The following is a 15,957-nucleotide window of genomic DNA, read 5'->3' on the forward strand; positions in this document are numbered from 1 at the left end:
TACTCAGTTCTGTATTCTGAAATACATAATATACAAAAGAGAAAAAAAAATACGGGGGGAGGGTGACACTTAAAGTCACCGCCCTAGAACTACATTGTAAAGGCATCCCACTGAACTGGATTTACCAATGCTAATGCAGTCAGCAGCTGCTACAGTTCCACTCATTACTCTTCCTGTCATCTTTTCTTTGGCTGTGGTAAAAGCTGACTCCACCTGGGTCTGCTCTCTGTGCCCATAACACTGTAGCGGTTTTTGCCCCCATTAATTTTCTGAGTGTTCACACAACATTAAAAGCCTCATTACCCCCATGGCTCAAAGCCTTACCTCCCGGCTGTGCATCAGGAAACTCTTTGAACTGCACCAGAAGAGGCCAGAACACCCAGAGCCACAACATCACTTAGAGGAGTTTCTCTTAAATGTTGGGGTAGGGGGATGGAGTGGGATGGGAGGGGGGAGGGGAAGGAAAGAATGATGCTTTTCATAAATTTAATTTATTGTTCTTTTTCTAAGCAAAACCTTTTTTTTTTTTTTTTTTTTTTAAATAAGATCACTATGCTGACCTCATGAAAAAATGTTCATGTTGATATTTCTCTGGGCACACCCTGCTCTGCTCTGGGCTGAACAAACCAAGGGACCTAAGGGACCTCAGCTGCTCCTCATATGTCTTGCCCTCTAAGACCCTCCACCATCTTTGTAGCCCTCCTTTGGATGCTCTCTAATAGCTTTATTTCCGTCTTACACTGTGGCACCCAAAACCAGTATACTACTACACTGATATACCAGTCATACTACCTCACTCTTTTTGGGAAGAGAAGCCTGCCTATTCTGTAGTCCTTTTCATTTCTAAAGAAGCTAATTTCAATTTTCAGCTTTCTTCCATTTCATCTCATCCTTCCCTTTGCCAAGTCTGCTTGTAGGACACAATGCAGGAGTTCAGCACGCCTAGCTTTGCTGCATATCTGAGCCTCATTTCCCTACCTACTATATGGGAATAATCATACATCCATATTCTATTCTTTACATACTACTACAAATCTCCTTCCCAAACATAACAATAGTCCTACGTAATAAAACAATACGTACCCTAAACAAGTTGAGTATGTATTTGCCAACAGAAAAAGCATTGAAAGGATAAAGCATTCACATTTGCTCTTCCAGAAGGAAATAAACACCATTTACTGAAGTACAGCATCCACTTACCAGGTTAAATCTACATCCCAACTCACTTTGGCTCACAACCATCTCATATAGCACACTCTCTACAAGTTAGGAAATAGCTGAGCTTATCACCTGTGAGAGAAACAGGCCCTTGTAGACATTCATGCGACCCCTTATGCTGAGTAAGGTTTTTAATATTACTACAAATTATTCTTAACACTAGTCTCATCACTGCAGTAAAGATTTCTAAGAAAATTTAGCATTTGGTCTGGCAGAGTGGCTCTACCTTTTACAAAAACAAATTTTACAATTTTAACACCAGTGTGCATATAAATGAAAAACATGTAAATTAATAAAATGAAACAATTAAGACAAATCCATCTCAGTAAACATTTATAGTGGAAGGCGTATTTGTTCTTGCAGCATAAAATGGGAATGGGAATTGAACTTCAAAGGCTGCCGGTCAAAATGTACTAATAGTAAGAAAAAAACAACCAAACAAATCATTCATTACCACAATTAAAACTGGATCAGAGTAAAGGCTATTATAACATTATATTTGGTACTGCTTTGTATACCGCTTCCTATCAACTGCAGCATCTTGGCCAAATGTGTGAAATCCTTGACTTCAAATAGCAGTAAGTGATTTTTGTTACGCTTAATGAATATGCTATTTACAACCATGTTAAAAACGACAAAAAAACTCAAATAAGGAAACATAAACAGAAGGTTACACACATGCTGTGAACAGGTTGTCCCATTGGTTTATACACCAAGAGTAGTTTAGGTGTTAGTAAAATTGGAGCGCTCATATTTGTCTGGATGGTTATTTGTGTATTGGCAAACCTTATCTTTTAGGGATCTTGCCAAGACTGCAGATAATTAATTTGCAGATGATTGTGGTGTTTAATCTCCTTTTCTATCTCATTCCATGTTTCTATAGACATCTCAGTACTTGAACTGTTTGAGGTTGAAGCAAATTTTTCTGTTTTTGATAACAATAGACTCAGCGATACATTCAGTATGTCTCTCCATCACTGGTTTAAGGAAAGAGGCCAGATGAATATTCAGGTCACAGTGCTGAATGCTGCAACCTAAGATTGCTGGAAGCCTTCCTAGAAGTGGATTAGAATTTTTGACTCTTCTGTTGAAACAACATGTATTGCCATCATGGGTCTGTCACTGATTGAGGACAGGCACAGAAAACATAAATTGTTTAAATAATGAGTAAGAACTAGTCAGGAATAAAAACGTCTATCTTACAATAAATTGTACAGCTTCCAAAACTGTTTTAGTTTCAAATGAAGTAGAAAAGGTAATATTCCTTTCTCTTTGAAACAAATGTGTTTGCATGTACATGCACATAAGGTTTAAGTGGAGGTATTCTATGTGAAAAAAATATTGCCATTTAGATTAATCAAACCCACCTCGGCCAGATGTCCTATACCTGGTTTTGAACAGTTAATAAACCACTGAGATTCAACTATTGAAAGTCATGCATTTCCACCTTCATTTTTAAAAGAAAATTACCTTGTGTTTAAATTTGTTGGAATTCTTGTTTTCTTTCTTGTTGAGATCAATGAAGTAATGAGTGATGCGATCCTTGGATTTAGAATCCATATCCCAAGAAATCTTGAAGGAATCACACGTGATGTTACTTATTTTGATATTGTGTGGGACAGGAAGTTCCTCCATCTCTGCAATCCCACTGTCTTGTGATTTATTCCCTGCATAAAAAAAAAAAAAAGAAGCATGATCAGTTAAAGTCCTACTAGATTCTGTTTCCTGTGGTCTTATATGATGACACCTCTGAACAGCCTTTAACAAAATCTCATAGGTGGTACTTAGAAGCAATGGTAAGGCACAATTATGCAAGCCTCAATTTGAATGATGAGAAATACTGAAAAGGGATGGCACTCCTCATGTGAACTAGTAACACGTAAGTGGGCTTCATAGACTGGCTAATATCACAACTTTGTGCAGTTAGAGTTTGAGAAAAAGAAACATCTACAGTTTTCTGGTGCTACAATGATTAGTTAAGATGATGACAATGTCCACAGTTCAGTTAACATAATGGCCCTATCCATACTTGTCCACAAAATAAATACAAATAGAAATCACATGCGTCCTGGAAGTATTTTTCAAGCACAAAGTAAAACCACCCTCCTCAAGGTTTATAGATGATGTCTATGCATACACATATGTAAAATACTCTGCTCCACAATGAAACAATTAAAAAAGAAGTCATTTTACCGAGACATGTTAAAAGGGACGTATGCACCAGCGCCATTTTCCTGTCTTTTTTTCTATTGCCCGGTTGATATCCCCTGCATTTTTTTTCCTAAAATCTCTAAGTGCATATATGCTTAACATAATGAGCAAATGTCCACTGACTCCCTAGAAGCATCACAGGTACCAAAATTAGGTCTTCCCTTAGTTCCAGGGCAACCTTGTTGCACAGCATACAGTGAACATTATAACTCAGAAACATTAGGTGATCTTGTACTACATAAAACACAATTCAAAAGCAAGCAAACAATACAAAAGACCTGAAAGACAAGAGAAAAACAAGTGGGTTAAAGCAAAAAAAAAATAGAGAAAATTATATAAGAGAAGGAATAAAGAAGCAGGAATGAAAAAACAAGACAAACAAAAAACCCCACACACCCTTAAATAAGAATAGAAAGAAACAAAGCAGAAAACAAAAAAAAAAGGATGTATAAAAAAGTAAGGAAAACTCCCAAATTGTGCCCAGAGGTGAAAAGCAGGGAGACCATGCTACAGTTGTACCAGAGATGTGTGGGAAACACATTATCACAATTATTTTTAGTCACATCTAAGTATAGCAAGAGGTAGCATTATACATGTCCATCTTAACTGATAAAAATAATGGACACAAAGGGATCCGGTCAGTAATAATAATAAAATATGTGACTTGTAAATCATTAGGGACTTTTCAACCTGTCAGCATGTTATCAAAGAGTTACGTCAACACCTCAGTTCAGGAATTGTTCAGGTTGTTCTGGCTGTTCAGAATTCTCCATGTGGATATGCGAAATTCAGTTACAGTGCCTGAAAAATCCATATATTTCCAGGTGGTATTAAAACAAAGTAATTTTATCAATGATGATTTAAAGAACCAACAATAATACTTTTCTCTTTTTGTTTCATTTGATATATTTACAACCAATATGTCTTCTATTTTTTTAAACATCTTATTGCCTTCCCCCCCCATGACTCCCACCACTTTTTAATCAATATCCGAGTCAGAAAGTATGGGGTTTTCCTCAAAATGTTATGCTATTTGTTCCAGACACGGGGACTTTTTCAACAGCTGCACTGACTGCAATAGACTCAGGAATACCAGTCATTACTGAAGGCTTTCTGTTCATACAAAATACACAGTACGTGCTTTCCCCTCCATGAGATTTCAGAAAGCTAGCAGGGTAAAGCAGCATTGTTTTGTTTTGTAAGCATTCTGTATTTGAAAAGTGACTAAAAGCTCTACCAGGTACACTGAAAAGTAACATGATTGCTCTTCCAGGAGCAAGGCCTTATGTTTAAGAAGACGGGGTGACACTGCTGAGGTTCTCAGACCTACGGAGCTGGAGAGACTCAGATCCCAGCACACTGAATGACTGGATATGGCCATGAGCACACATGCTGCCATATATATCCATGATACTCCAATATGCAACTTTGCTTCAAAACTGAGCTTATATACTCTGCACCTCTGGACTCTAGCCACGTTATAGATGGCCCAAGTAATTTAAACTTCCGGAGACGTACAAAATGACCACTGACTTGAAGTAACCAAGATGAAAAAGGATTGCAGAGCACACTCATGACAGTTAAAGAGCAAAAGCGCTCCCATGAAGGCTACTGTTTTCTGTGTAATTTTTGGAAGTAATGTTTAGATGTCTGTGCTCCTCATCCATTTCATAGAACCATAGAATCGTACTTCCTTTACTTAAAAAGTGAATAAATAGCTTGAATAAATGCTTATCAAAATATCTCCAGATAATTTTTAGAAACATCTTTAATATGTCTTGAGAAAATAAAACCATTCACATTACTAAGTACAAAGCTATCTGTCTTTTGTGTGTGATGCCATAAAATCCATAATAAAAACTATTCTGAAATCTGTAAAGTTCTTTGGAAGTAGAAAAAATAAGTTTAGAGATTTTGAAGTACAGACAGAGTATAACAGAATATGAAATAAATAAAACATCTCACAGTCATCACCAGCAAGCAATATTCCCTTGTATTTAGAATATGAAGTATCTGTGATATATGTAATGCATATGTATATTTTTATATTTAATTGTGTAGTTCTGAATGTCAAAAGCCATTGAATTGACAGGCAGTATTAGGAACCTGGTAGTGACCAAGGGTGCAGCTTTCCCCCCACACAGATCCAGCTGACTAACAAGGTAACACTTTGGTACCTTGCCTTTTTCTCACTTGTGCTTTGGTAAATGGTTTGAACTGGTTTTCATACTGGAAAGCATATCCACTTCAAACAATTTCTTCCTTATACCAGCATCAATTAAAGAACAGACAATATTGGGAAATAGGAAATCTACTAAATGCACAGAGAACAGCTGAACTTACTCAAAAATAGAATATATTTCCCCTAAATATAAGTCTGGCTGACAAGAAGTTAGTACTGATAGGATATGAAAACAGGTGGAGAAGGCCTTAGAACAAGCTGCTTTCATGTTAATCGTCTTCCCACTTCGCTGAGGCTAAATTCGTCTTTCTTTGATGAAACATCACAATACATACAGGAATTGAAAACAGAAGCAGTGTAGGAAATGTTGCTCTGAATAGCTTCATATCAAATTGAAACAGATCAGCTTCCAATTAAAATGGCTGCTTTGTTTATCATTCATGTTGCTTCAACAGTGGGTGCCACTGCAGGACTTGATAGAAACACTGCTCACTGGTTTCTTTCAGGCAGAAAATTATACAAAAGCCAGTAGTGAAACAAACCTGGTCTCACTGCCAAAAAAAAACAACTAGGCATGTCATTCCTGTTCATTCAGCTGCAGAAACACCTCTGTTCCAACAACAGCAACAAACCAGCTTATTTCTATAATACGCAATAGGGCTCAGTGATTCTTGACCCTTATAAAAAGTCAAAGACCACTCATGTGCATAGGTCACACTGGAAGCATAAGACATTAAATTTCTACAAAGCCAAAGAATAAACACAAAATGCTAGCTTTACTGAGATCAGCTGAAGAACCGCACAATTCATGTTTTATGCTCCTATTCAGAGGCTTATCTCTCTCTGCCATATCCAGAGTTAAATTACAAGTTAAATTGTCTAATCAATTTTAAAGCAGTCATGATAGTCACTGCTACAGCTGAGCCAAAATGCTGGCAAATGGGTAACAAACCAATTTTATTTATACACACACAGACACACTTAATTTAGTATCCTCATTATATCCTCTACGTACATAAATTATCTCTGAATGAGAAAAAAAGGCAGAAAATTCCCATTGAACATCCATGGCTTTCATCTGTCCTTATTGGAGACAAATGATAAGACTCAGAAATTGTAAGTCTATGCTGAAAATATTTGGAAGAGGATTTTTTTTTTATTTGCCTCATCACTCAAACCAAGTTGCTGAACCATTACATCTGCAGCAGTGGTAAGGTGGTAGGGAAGAACCTGGACACATCTCCAATTAGTAGTTACTGAGCCCTCACAATGACTGAATTATTATAAATTTATAATATTTTGTTATTCCTTTTCCTTCATTCTAAAAATGCAGAACTTTGCAGCAGGGCAAGGTAATACTTGCCTGCTTTTTCATTTCTCAGGCAAACTGTTTATATTATCCACAAAAGAAATCCTGAAAGGACTAATTTGTAATCCATCCTCTAAGGCTACTTGCAGCTCCCATAATTAAGTTTTATGTAAGTAGAACAATAAAATAATACATTGTTTCCAGATTCCTATGACACTGCACGTGGAAATTATGACTCTATTTCATTATTTGGAAGCACTAGAAAGATGGGCTCATGCTCAAAGTCTGTATACCAGTCAGGCTGCAGTAGGACTCCTAAGCATTCAAGAACTCACTTGATTTGTACTCAGCAATCAAATCACGCCTCCTTTCCCATAACTCCATCCATAATACTAATATGCCACCTTTCACAGCATTAACTATGTAGCTGGCTGCACTGTGAAAGCATGAAAAGTTATCCAGCAGTCAATAAACAAATTCACAGAAAACAGAACTTGCAAATGCCTGAATACAATGACATAATAGGCATCCATCAACTGGGAAAAAATACACAAAACAGGTATTGAAGCCATAATGAGTGCGATTGCTTGTACTCAGTGTGAACTCATGAAATAGTCATTCAGCTGCAACGATGTCCATTAAGTTTGGAGAAACTGAAAGAAGGAAGGGCCAGGTGAAATCATTTTCTCTGCTGGAGCTGAGAAAGCCTCCCTTCACTAATTGTAGATGAAAAAACATATCTAAAATACTGTATCTGTAACGCAGACTTGGATACTAGGGAGAACAGCAAACAAAGTAATATAAGAAAGCTGTTCATAAAGCTATTTCTTCTTCGTGGCATTGGACATTTGTCCAACATCTGGATAAAAAATATGCATTTTATACATGGGAAAACTGTAAACATCTAAGTAGACTTCGGAATTAAGGGAGGGGCACTTTCAAACCATCACTCAACCAAAATCAAAGCTGTCCTAAGTAACGGTGGAGCGTTACAGACCTCTGAAGTGATGTAAGTGCACTTTGTATCACAGAACTGAAACATGCCAGGAGAATAACCAATAGAAAAGAGAAGAAAGCGATAAAATGGCTCTTCCCCGCATCATTTGAAAATCTCTTGTTGACTGTGTTTCCTACTAAGGCATTTTCACAGACTCACAGAACAGCTGGGGTTGGCAGGGACCTCTGGAGGCCATCTGGGCCAACTCCCTGCTCCGTGCCACCCGGAGCACTGTCTCTAAAAAGACACTAGGGATAGTAACCCCAGCAGATTTATCTGTGAAGTGTCAACTCCAGGAAAACCTAGGAATTTGATCAAAGGAAACAAAACTAAGGTTTGTAAGCCAGAAAAAAGAAAAAAAAAAAAAAGGCAAGGTGAGATCATACCCACCTAGCAGAAAATTAAGAGCTAAAGCAAGATTCTTAATACATTCTGGGGGAATATCTGTAAACCCTAGATAGGTAAATGGGGATGAGAGGCACAGAGGACTGAAATACAAGATCCAGTGAAGTTTTCAGTCTCAGAAGATCAGGTTTGCATTATACACAGATACCAATAACGTATGTAATAGACACAATAAAAGCCAAATAAAACATTATGATACAAATCCATTTTTTTTTAATGTCACCTGGTTTAGATATTAAAATATATCCATTAGGGAAAACAGAAAGTGTGTTTCTCAAATCAACATTTCCAATACAACGAGAGGCATTAGCTATGACCTTTTGAAGTAGAAATCTTTGATGAGAGGGATCAACGTGAAAAAGAGCACATCGGTACCTTGGGGTAAGAAATCCTCTTAGTAGAGAGTGGTATTATCGACTGAAAACAACTCATTTAGATACAACTCGCACAGAATGACCAGACACATTTTTATGAGTTTTGAAAAATTTCTAGCTTTCTTTGTGTTGACAGATCAGCTGATCAGTTATATATCAGCTCCATAAAGGCAAAACATTAAGTTCGTAATTCCAGAGAACTGCTTGTATGTGACATTGAGTACTATAACTCAGTCTGAATTTTCTAACTTAGTGTGGAGGTATGTTACTTCCTCAAAAAAATAAGGGAGAAGATTTTAACAGGAGGGAGAATTCTTTCTGTATAACCATCAAAAATGACAGGAAAGTGCCAGGAAATTACATATTAGTTACAGGCTTTAAATTTATTTCATCATAAATACAATATAATGTGTTTTTTTTTTTTTTTTTTTTTTCCTCAGCTTTGAGATGAATGGGGCTCCAACTGCTAGCTATGTAAGACTGTTCCTCAGGACTGTGACAATATGTCCCTACCGAGCAAATTAATTAACCTGAATCTCAAAAGTTTCAACGTTCACTGCATCATCTTGCTTAAGACACAACAAAAACACATAGAGGAAATACAGCTACAACATTTATAAAATGATCAAGACAGGCATTTATTAGGCCATGTCAGTGACATTTATCCAGGATAGCAATCCTATTTCAAAATTCAACTTGCTAGCCATAGCCACCTAAGTAATATTTGTGTGTTATTCAGTATCTGTGCTTCTTTTCCTGTACAAAAAATTAGTGAATTGTCTCAGACTCTCAAATGCCTCTCCCCCTCTCTCACTGAGAATCTTGGTAAACAAACTCCTAATACAGATCTTTATGTTTATATAAATATATTTTAAAATATTTTCTAAATATATATCCTTGTAGAACCATTTCCCACATTAAATAAAAAGAGAATGCCTGGCTCGATAAATCCTGTTAGAGGAATAAACCTCTCTAAATCTTTCTCCTCATCTCCTCCGCATGTCTGACACTAGCATTATGCATTTTCTAGTAAGATAACGTGCACTCCTCTGTCCAATATTTTTTTTAAGTTCTGAAAATTAAGTATTATTTATAACAAAAAATATATCTATATTTACTGAGAGGTTTGGAAATGTTTATTATACATTCAGATTCCCTTGTTACTTGGTTTAACTCAAAGCGTAATTCCTTCCTACTAATCTACGCCATTGACTTCAGCAGCAATACTCCAAAAACAAAGAGAAGAAACCTAGACTTTGTGAGCACAGTTGACCCTACAGCAGAGCCAGCTTCTTCAGCAGTGAGCGCACCCCAAAACTGCCTAAATAGACTTCACTGGGTGATATCCATAAAGATAACCTAGCCATTGGCAGAAATTTGAAGCTGAATGAGTTTATGAAAGCGATACAAATTTTCTGGTTCCTGCATTAAGGAATTTCTCTCAGTAAAAACTATTACAGAAGGCTCAATTCTTCCTCTGTCTCCCATGGCGAACAAATGCCCTCCGCAAGAAGTCCCATGATTCGCATCAGGAGCAGACCAATACCTCAGTCCTGCAACTGACAGCAACAAATGTGCAGGCTTAGTTCCCACCGAGCAGCGCCCTGCTCTCCCCAGCATCATTTCTCACTGCCTGCTGTCAGCTACAGGACTGAGACCCTGTTCCACAAGCAGCCTCTCACTGCACCAAGACAGCTCAGAGACTCGGTTGCTGCCTGACAAGAGCTGTAGTACAGCAACCGAAGGAAAGCGTATCATGAAAGAAAAGCATTCAGCAGTCTTGAAGGTTTGCCATCCACTTGAATGCTGGTCTGCCCTCAGTGAAAGTGCTTGTGTATCACACACTTTGAGATCTTGGGCTGATGGGACATCAGGGGCTTACCTTCCTCAAAGGTGTATGTTTCCACTAGCACCATGGGAAATACACAAGTGTGGCAGACCTGACAGCCAGCAGTAGCACACAGACAGTTTCACTGGTATGTTTTGGACTATGATTATGCCATCAGAACCAAAGGGCTCTGGTCTAACATTCTCTCAGCAGACATTGAATGCAACGTGAGGTTAAACAGGAAATTAACTACATCTGTACAGAGAAGATCAGTATCGTTAGAAAGCAGAAATCAAATAGTCCTGTTTTAACACTTCTGTGGAATATAAATTTTGGCTTAGGCACAAAATTCTCACAAGTGGGTTTGTTGGGCCATACATATATACTCCTTCAAAGCTAAAAATAATAAATCATTTCATTGACACTTAAAAATGACAGTAGATACAGTAGCAAGGAAAAAGCAGGAACACGGGAACAACACTCACTCCTGCCGTAAGACCACAGATGTCTGTGGAATTACACCTGGAATAAATTTTATGCAAAAGACGTGTCCTCTGATTTAATACAGACTGACGTGAAAGATTTTATACATATTACTTGCAATGATGTTCACGCACAATACTCATATATATACTTGTGTGTATATATATATATACACACACACACGCTATATATATATATACATATATATACATATATATACATATATATACACAAATATCTAATGATTCCTATCTAAGGGTGACAGTGAACCGTGGAAGCTCATAAGTTTCACAAACCCAAAGCCTAAAGCAAAACCTGACGAAAAATCCAATCAGCAAAAGTTTGTGCAGTTGCTAATACAGCAAGGCTGACCTCGTTCATTCACTGAGATTAAATTTTTATTGCGTATCCTAATGTCTTACAAGTATTTAGTATTTACACTCAGCTCATCCAAAACTAAACATTTTGAGGATGTCAATAGCAGCCAAAAAAAAAAAGTGGCTTTCTGACAGACTGAGTACTAAATTGGAAAATGACGTGAATCCTTTTTTAGTTTCCCAATTCTTATAACTAGATGCCTTCATGTTTCTGGAAAGTACACACAAGACTGGACCCCTATTACCCTATTTTTTCTGCTTCCTTTCTATATTTTTCTTACATGTAAGTTGAGGTGTTACTAAAATGCTAAGCTAAACACACACAGGTGCACACAAAATTTAATTTTCACTATGTTAAAAAATTGTAAGAGGAAATTAAGAAAAAGGAGACATTTCATTATCAGATAAAAATGCACAACTGGAAGGTTGTGCATAATCATGCGGGTACATAATTCTTCACCAAGGACCAGCAAAACTGTAGGACACTAAAATGACACACACACCATGTTTACTTTTCCCCCTCCTCCAAAGTATGCAGATCTCCTGACCTTACCATGATCTAAGGACTGACCTAATCTTCATGGTAGAGAGTTGAGAATTACTGTGATCTCCTTTTATGACCTATGGGTAGCATAAATGAATAAACTGAACTGGCCAGATGAGCTGTGACTGAGTCCACCAACAACTATGAGTGTCTCCTCACCCTTACTTCTGTAAGACCCATCTGTACAAAAAGATTTATACCAATATATTGTTCCCACTAAAGACTGGAGTGGGAACACTGGGTGATCAGAAACTGCATGGAGTTCAACAAAGGAAAATGCCAAGTGCTGCCCCTGGGATGGAGTAATGCCAGGAACAGGCACAGACTGGGAGACGAGTGGCTGGAGAGTGGCTCAGCAGGAAAAGTCCTGGGGGTGCAGCTGACAACAGGCTCAACATTGTCAGCAACAAAGCTGACAAAAGGGCTAGGAGGCGTGTCCTATAAGGACAAGACACTGGGGTTCTCTAGCTTGGAGAAACGGAGGCTGAGAGGCAACCTCGTTGCTCTCTGAAACTTCTTGAGGGGAAGAGCAAAGAGAGGTGTCAGTCCCTGGTCACTGATGGCAGGGTGTACGGGAACGGCACTGAGGTGCACCAAGGGAGGATCTGACTGAATATTGGGAAAAATTTCTTTACTGTGAGGGTGGTCAAACACTGGAATGGGCTTCCTAGTGAGGTGGTTGATGTCCCGTGCCTGTCAGTGTTCAAGAGGCATTTGAACAACGTTCTCTATTAAAATGCTTTAACTTTGGCTAGCCCTGAAGAAGTCAGGGGGTTGGACTCAATGATTCTTGAAGGTCCCTTCCAGCTGAACTGCTCTATTTTACTTACACACCATTGGTTTTCAGGCCTCTGACCGTCAGAGCAAGAGCTAGACTAGTGCAACCCCACCTTCTTGAAATCAAACAGTACATCATAGTAGTCTGTTAACACTAAGCCACCACAGTATTTATTACTAATTAATGTTCCCGTTTTGTTCAGCACAGCAAACTTACTGTACATGGGTGGTAAGTGGCTCTCCTCAGCATGTGTTGACTGCAAGATGCATTTTAAAAACAAATTTTAATTAAAATGAGCATTTCTCAGCTACTGAAAGAGAAATGAGGTAATAAGAGATGTAAACAGCTCTAAACCATCTTCTAGCTTAATTTAAATGTCATCTAAAAAATACAATGAACTATACAGCCACTTATATGCACTAGAATTTGCATGTGGACAGTTAAAAGAAATTCAGATTTTGAGAGGTAGTTGCTACACCAAAAACACTACTACAGAGGCAGATCAATTTATCATACATAACTTGTTCATTTAGCAGGAGCAGCCTGCATTGTCAGGATCTATGCATCCTTATGAAATTCTGTACAACCATACTTCGGACTGCACTCAGACCCATTTTGTAATGTATTTTTGGAAGGATGCTGTCTCAGTATTACAGCAGTTCAGTACTGTGTTGCTGGAAAACAGAGAGTGACATTTTCCTGCATGCAGACTCCCAAACAGTTGATTATTAAAGGACAGATTTTGGAGCAGGAAGTGATCTGGAGCTTCTTATGGCATGAGGTTTTTCTCTTCTGATGAATAAACAAGTACAGCTGCCTCCAAGATGGTGAAATTGCCTATGTCTCCAAGACTAACAATGAAAGAAAACAGATCTAACAGATGAAGGCACCAACTGTATGACCCTGGACTAGTTGCTTGGGGCCAGATTCTTATCCAAGTTACTCTGCTTTAGGTCACTGACCTAATTGCTCCAATGCTCTTCATCTAACAGTGTAGCTGAAGGCAAAGCATTGCCCTTAATCTTCTTCTGCTGTTAATATTAACTGTGTATTAGAGAAATGAGTAGCCTTTCGAACATGATTTGTACTTTCACATGACACTGAACAAAAGGGAGAGGCAAACAAACTTTCATTTTACTTGAATATTATGAACCTCACACTCACACTTGTTCTACCTCACTCTTATTTGACTGGCAACAACTTGTGCCATTTACTGCAGCTGTGTTTTAATCAAAAACTAAAAATGTTACCTATCTCAAGTTAGGTCAAGTGAGTTCAAATCCAGCAAGGAGAGGGAGCCTCGTATTCATGCGAGCTTTAATTTGACCTGTCAGCGTAGTTTTCAGATACAACTGCCTTAATCGCACAAGAATTTTCATTTAAGACCCACTTTTCTTTCAAGTAAAGGGAAGCCCACAGAGAAAGGCAAAACTCATCACTTGAAGGGCAGCAGAGAGAACTCAAGGCTGAGGAACACGATTTTACTAAGCTTTCTTGAGCAAGCAGGGTGCTCAGCATGAGTGGGCTTTTGTAACTCACTGGGTACTCTGGCAGTCTGCAGCATGAATGAGCAGTTTCTTTACTTCAACACACTGAGAATTGCTGCATACCTCTCACACAGATCTCTTGTAAGGAACAGAATTTGGCTCTGTTTTACACCAGTTTCTGCTATTTAACTGTGATTTGAAATGTATTACATAACCTCAATAGCTGAGGACTTCCTACTTCATAACTAACTCTTGTACCATTTTTTAACATAATTTTTATGGAGGTTTCTGACTTTCTCTCAAGACACTGACAAATGAAGGGGTTTTAAGAGCCTTTTTTCTTTTCGTCAGGGGCTGTAGTTGTTCCATTTTGTTCCACTTTTAGTTGGTTTCCTAGGACAACCAAACATAGGCAAGGTCTTTGCATCCACATAGGATGTGGGTCTGCCACTAGTTCACTGTTACTAACTTTCAAACCTCTGACAAGAGCAGAGAGAAGCTCATAGACAATTTAGGTTGCTACCACTGTTACTAAGATAGGCAGACATGCAAAAACGAGGGAGGATGCTGTTAAATAATCCCCATCAAGGGGAGGGCTACAATGGATTCAAGCTTTTCACAGATACTAGAATATACAAATAACATAGCTGTGAATACTGCAGTCAAAAGCAAGCTTTAAGTGGTGTTTTCACCATGTTAAAATTCACCCCTCCCTAGGAGGGAGGCTGCATAGAGCACAGGCTGTGCAGGCTTATTAGAAGTCTTGACTCCAGCTCATCATTTCCTGCCCTGATGGCATCTGTAATAGACAGCTCATGTAGGTTCCCTGATGTCTAAACGCAAATGAGAAAATTCAAACTGAAGTCCTGATGTAATTAAGTTAAAAGGAATCTATAACAACTCCAAACCATCAGATTTTGATCCATTGGAAATCCAGTCCTCAATAGCTCCAGAATTTTTATTATTTTTTAAAAACGCAGCTCAGCTGGATGCTTTAAATCGTTTCCATAATGAAGTCTTCTGTGGTCTTATCACCCAGGCTATCAAATAGTCATTGGATCGTAACACGGAATCAATCATGACCATGCTAAGACAAAACGGAATTATTGCCTACAGAGAAATAGCTGCACAACTTACTACAAATTCACTAAGCCAATCAAGTCCCCTTGGATACGTTCCTTAAAAATAATTCAGATTTAGATTCATTTTTCATTTTGCAGATTTAGAACATTCAAAGGCATCCTATGTAATACTTTCCAATTCACACTCCCTACCATGTGAGCTAAATTTAACAAGTGTACTAAGATATACTGAAGGATTTAGGTTCACTTTCTGCTTTCTGCTTTTCTGTTGGCCTTTCTGCTTTCATCTCAAACTCTGCACACTTGAATTAGCACTGACAGCCTCACCAGATAGCCTAGGTAGTTTGCTGATGGTTTGCTCAAGGAAGCAACTCAGAAACCAGCTGAGCTTTAAAGAATGTATAAAAATAGGAGGAAGAGAATCAGTATTTTGTTTTCACATACAGGACCTGATTCTGTCTTTCCTGCACTTGTACAGTTATGAGGAAGCACAGAATACTGGACATGTTCCTACCTAAACAAAGTGATGAAGGGAAATACGGAAGCTACATGCAACTTATTCAATGGGTTGAGGTTCCAAAGCATGGCACAAAGCACTTCACAGAGAGAGGAAGCAACAAAATGTACCTGGAGCTGCAGGTGCCTCCAACTAGGAGAGAAAAGTAAGCTATACTTAACGATG

At 38.2% G+C, this 15,957-nt stretch overlaps 1 protein-coding gene across 6 annotated transcripts in view; it reads right to left on the reverse strand.

Moving 5' to 3' along the window:
• PHYHIPL (phytanoyl-CoA 2-hydroxylase interacting protein like) overlaps positions 1 to 15,957 on the reverse strand; it is a 126,062-nt gene that overhangs the window by 7,223 nt on the left and 102,882 nt on the right. For all 6 annotated transcript variants that reach the window (XM_072040059.1, XM_013105801.5, XM_021276824.4 and 3 more), the window contains exon 2: positions 2,689 to 2,885. In XM_072040059.1, coding sequence (XP_071896160.1) covers positions 2,689 to 2,853 — 165 coding nt within the window. In that variant the 5' untranslated portion in view covers positions 2,854 to 2,885. The remainder of the gene's footprint in view (positions 1 to 2,688; positions 2,886 to 15,957) is intronic.

Source organism: Anas platyrhynchos, chromosome 6, assembly GCF_047663525.1.
Source record: "Anas platyrhynchos isolate ZD024472 breed Pekin duck chromosome 6, IASCAAS_PekinDuck_T2T, whole genome shotgun sequence".
NCBI classification, from domain to species: domain Eukaryota; kingdom Metazoa; phylum Chordata; class Aves; order Anseriformes; family Anatidae; genus Anas; species Anas platyrhynchos.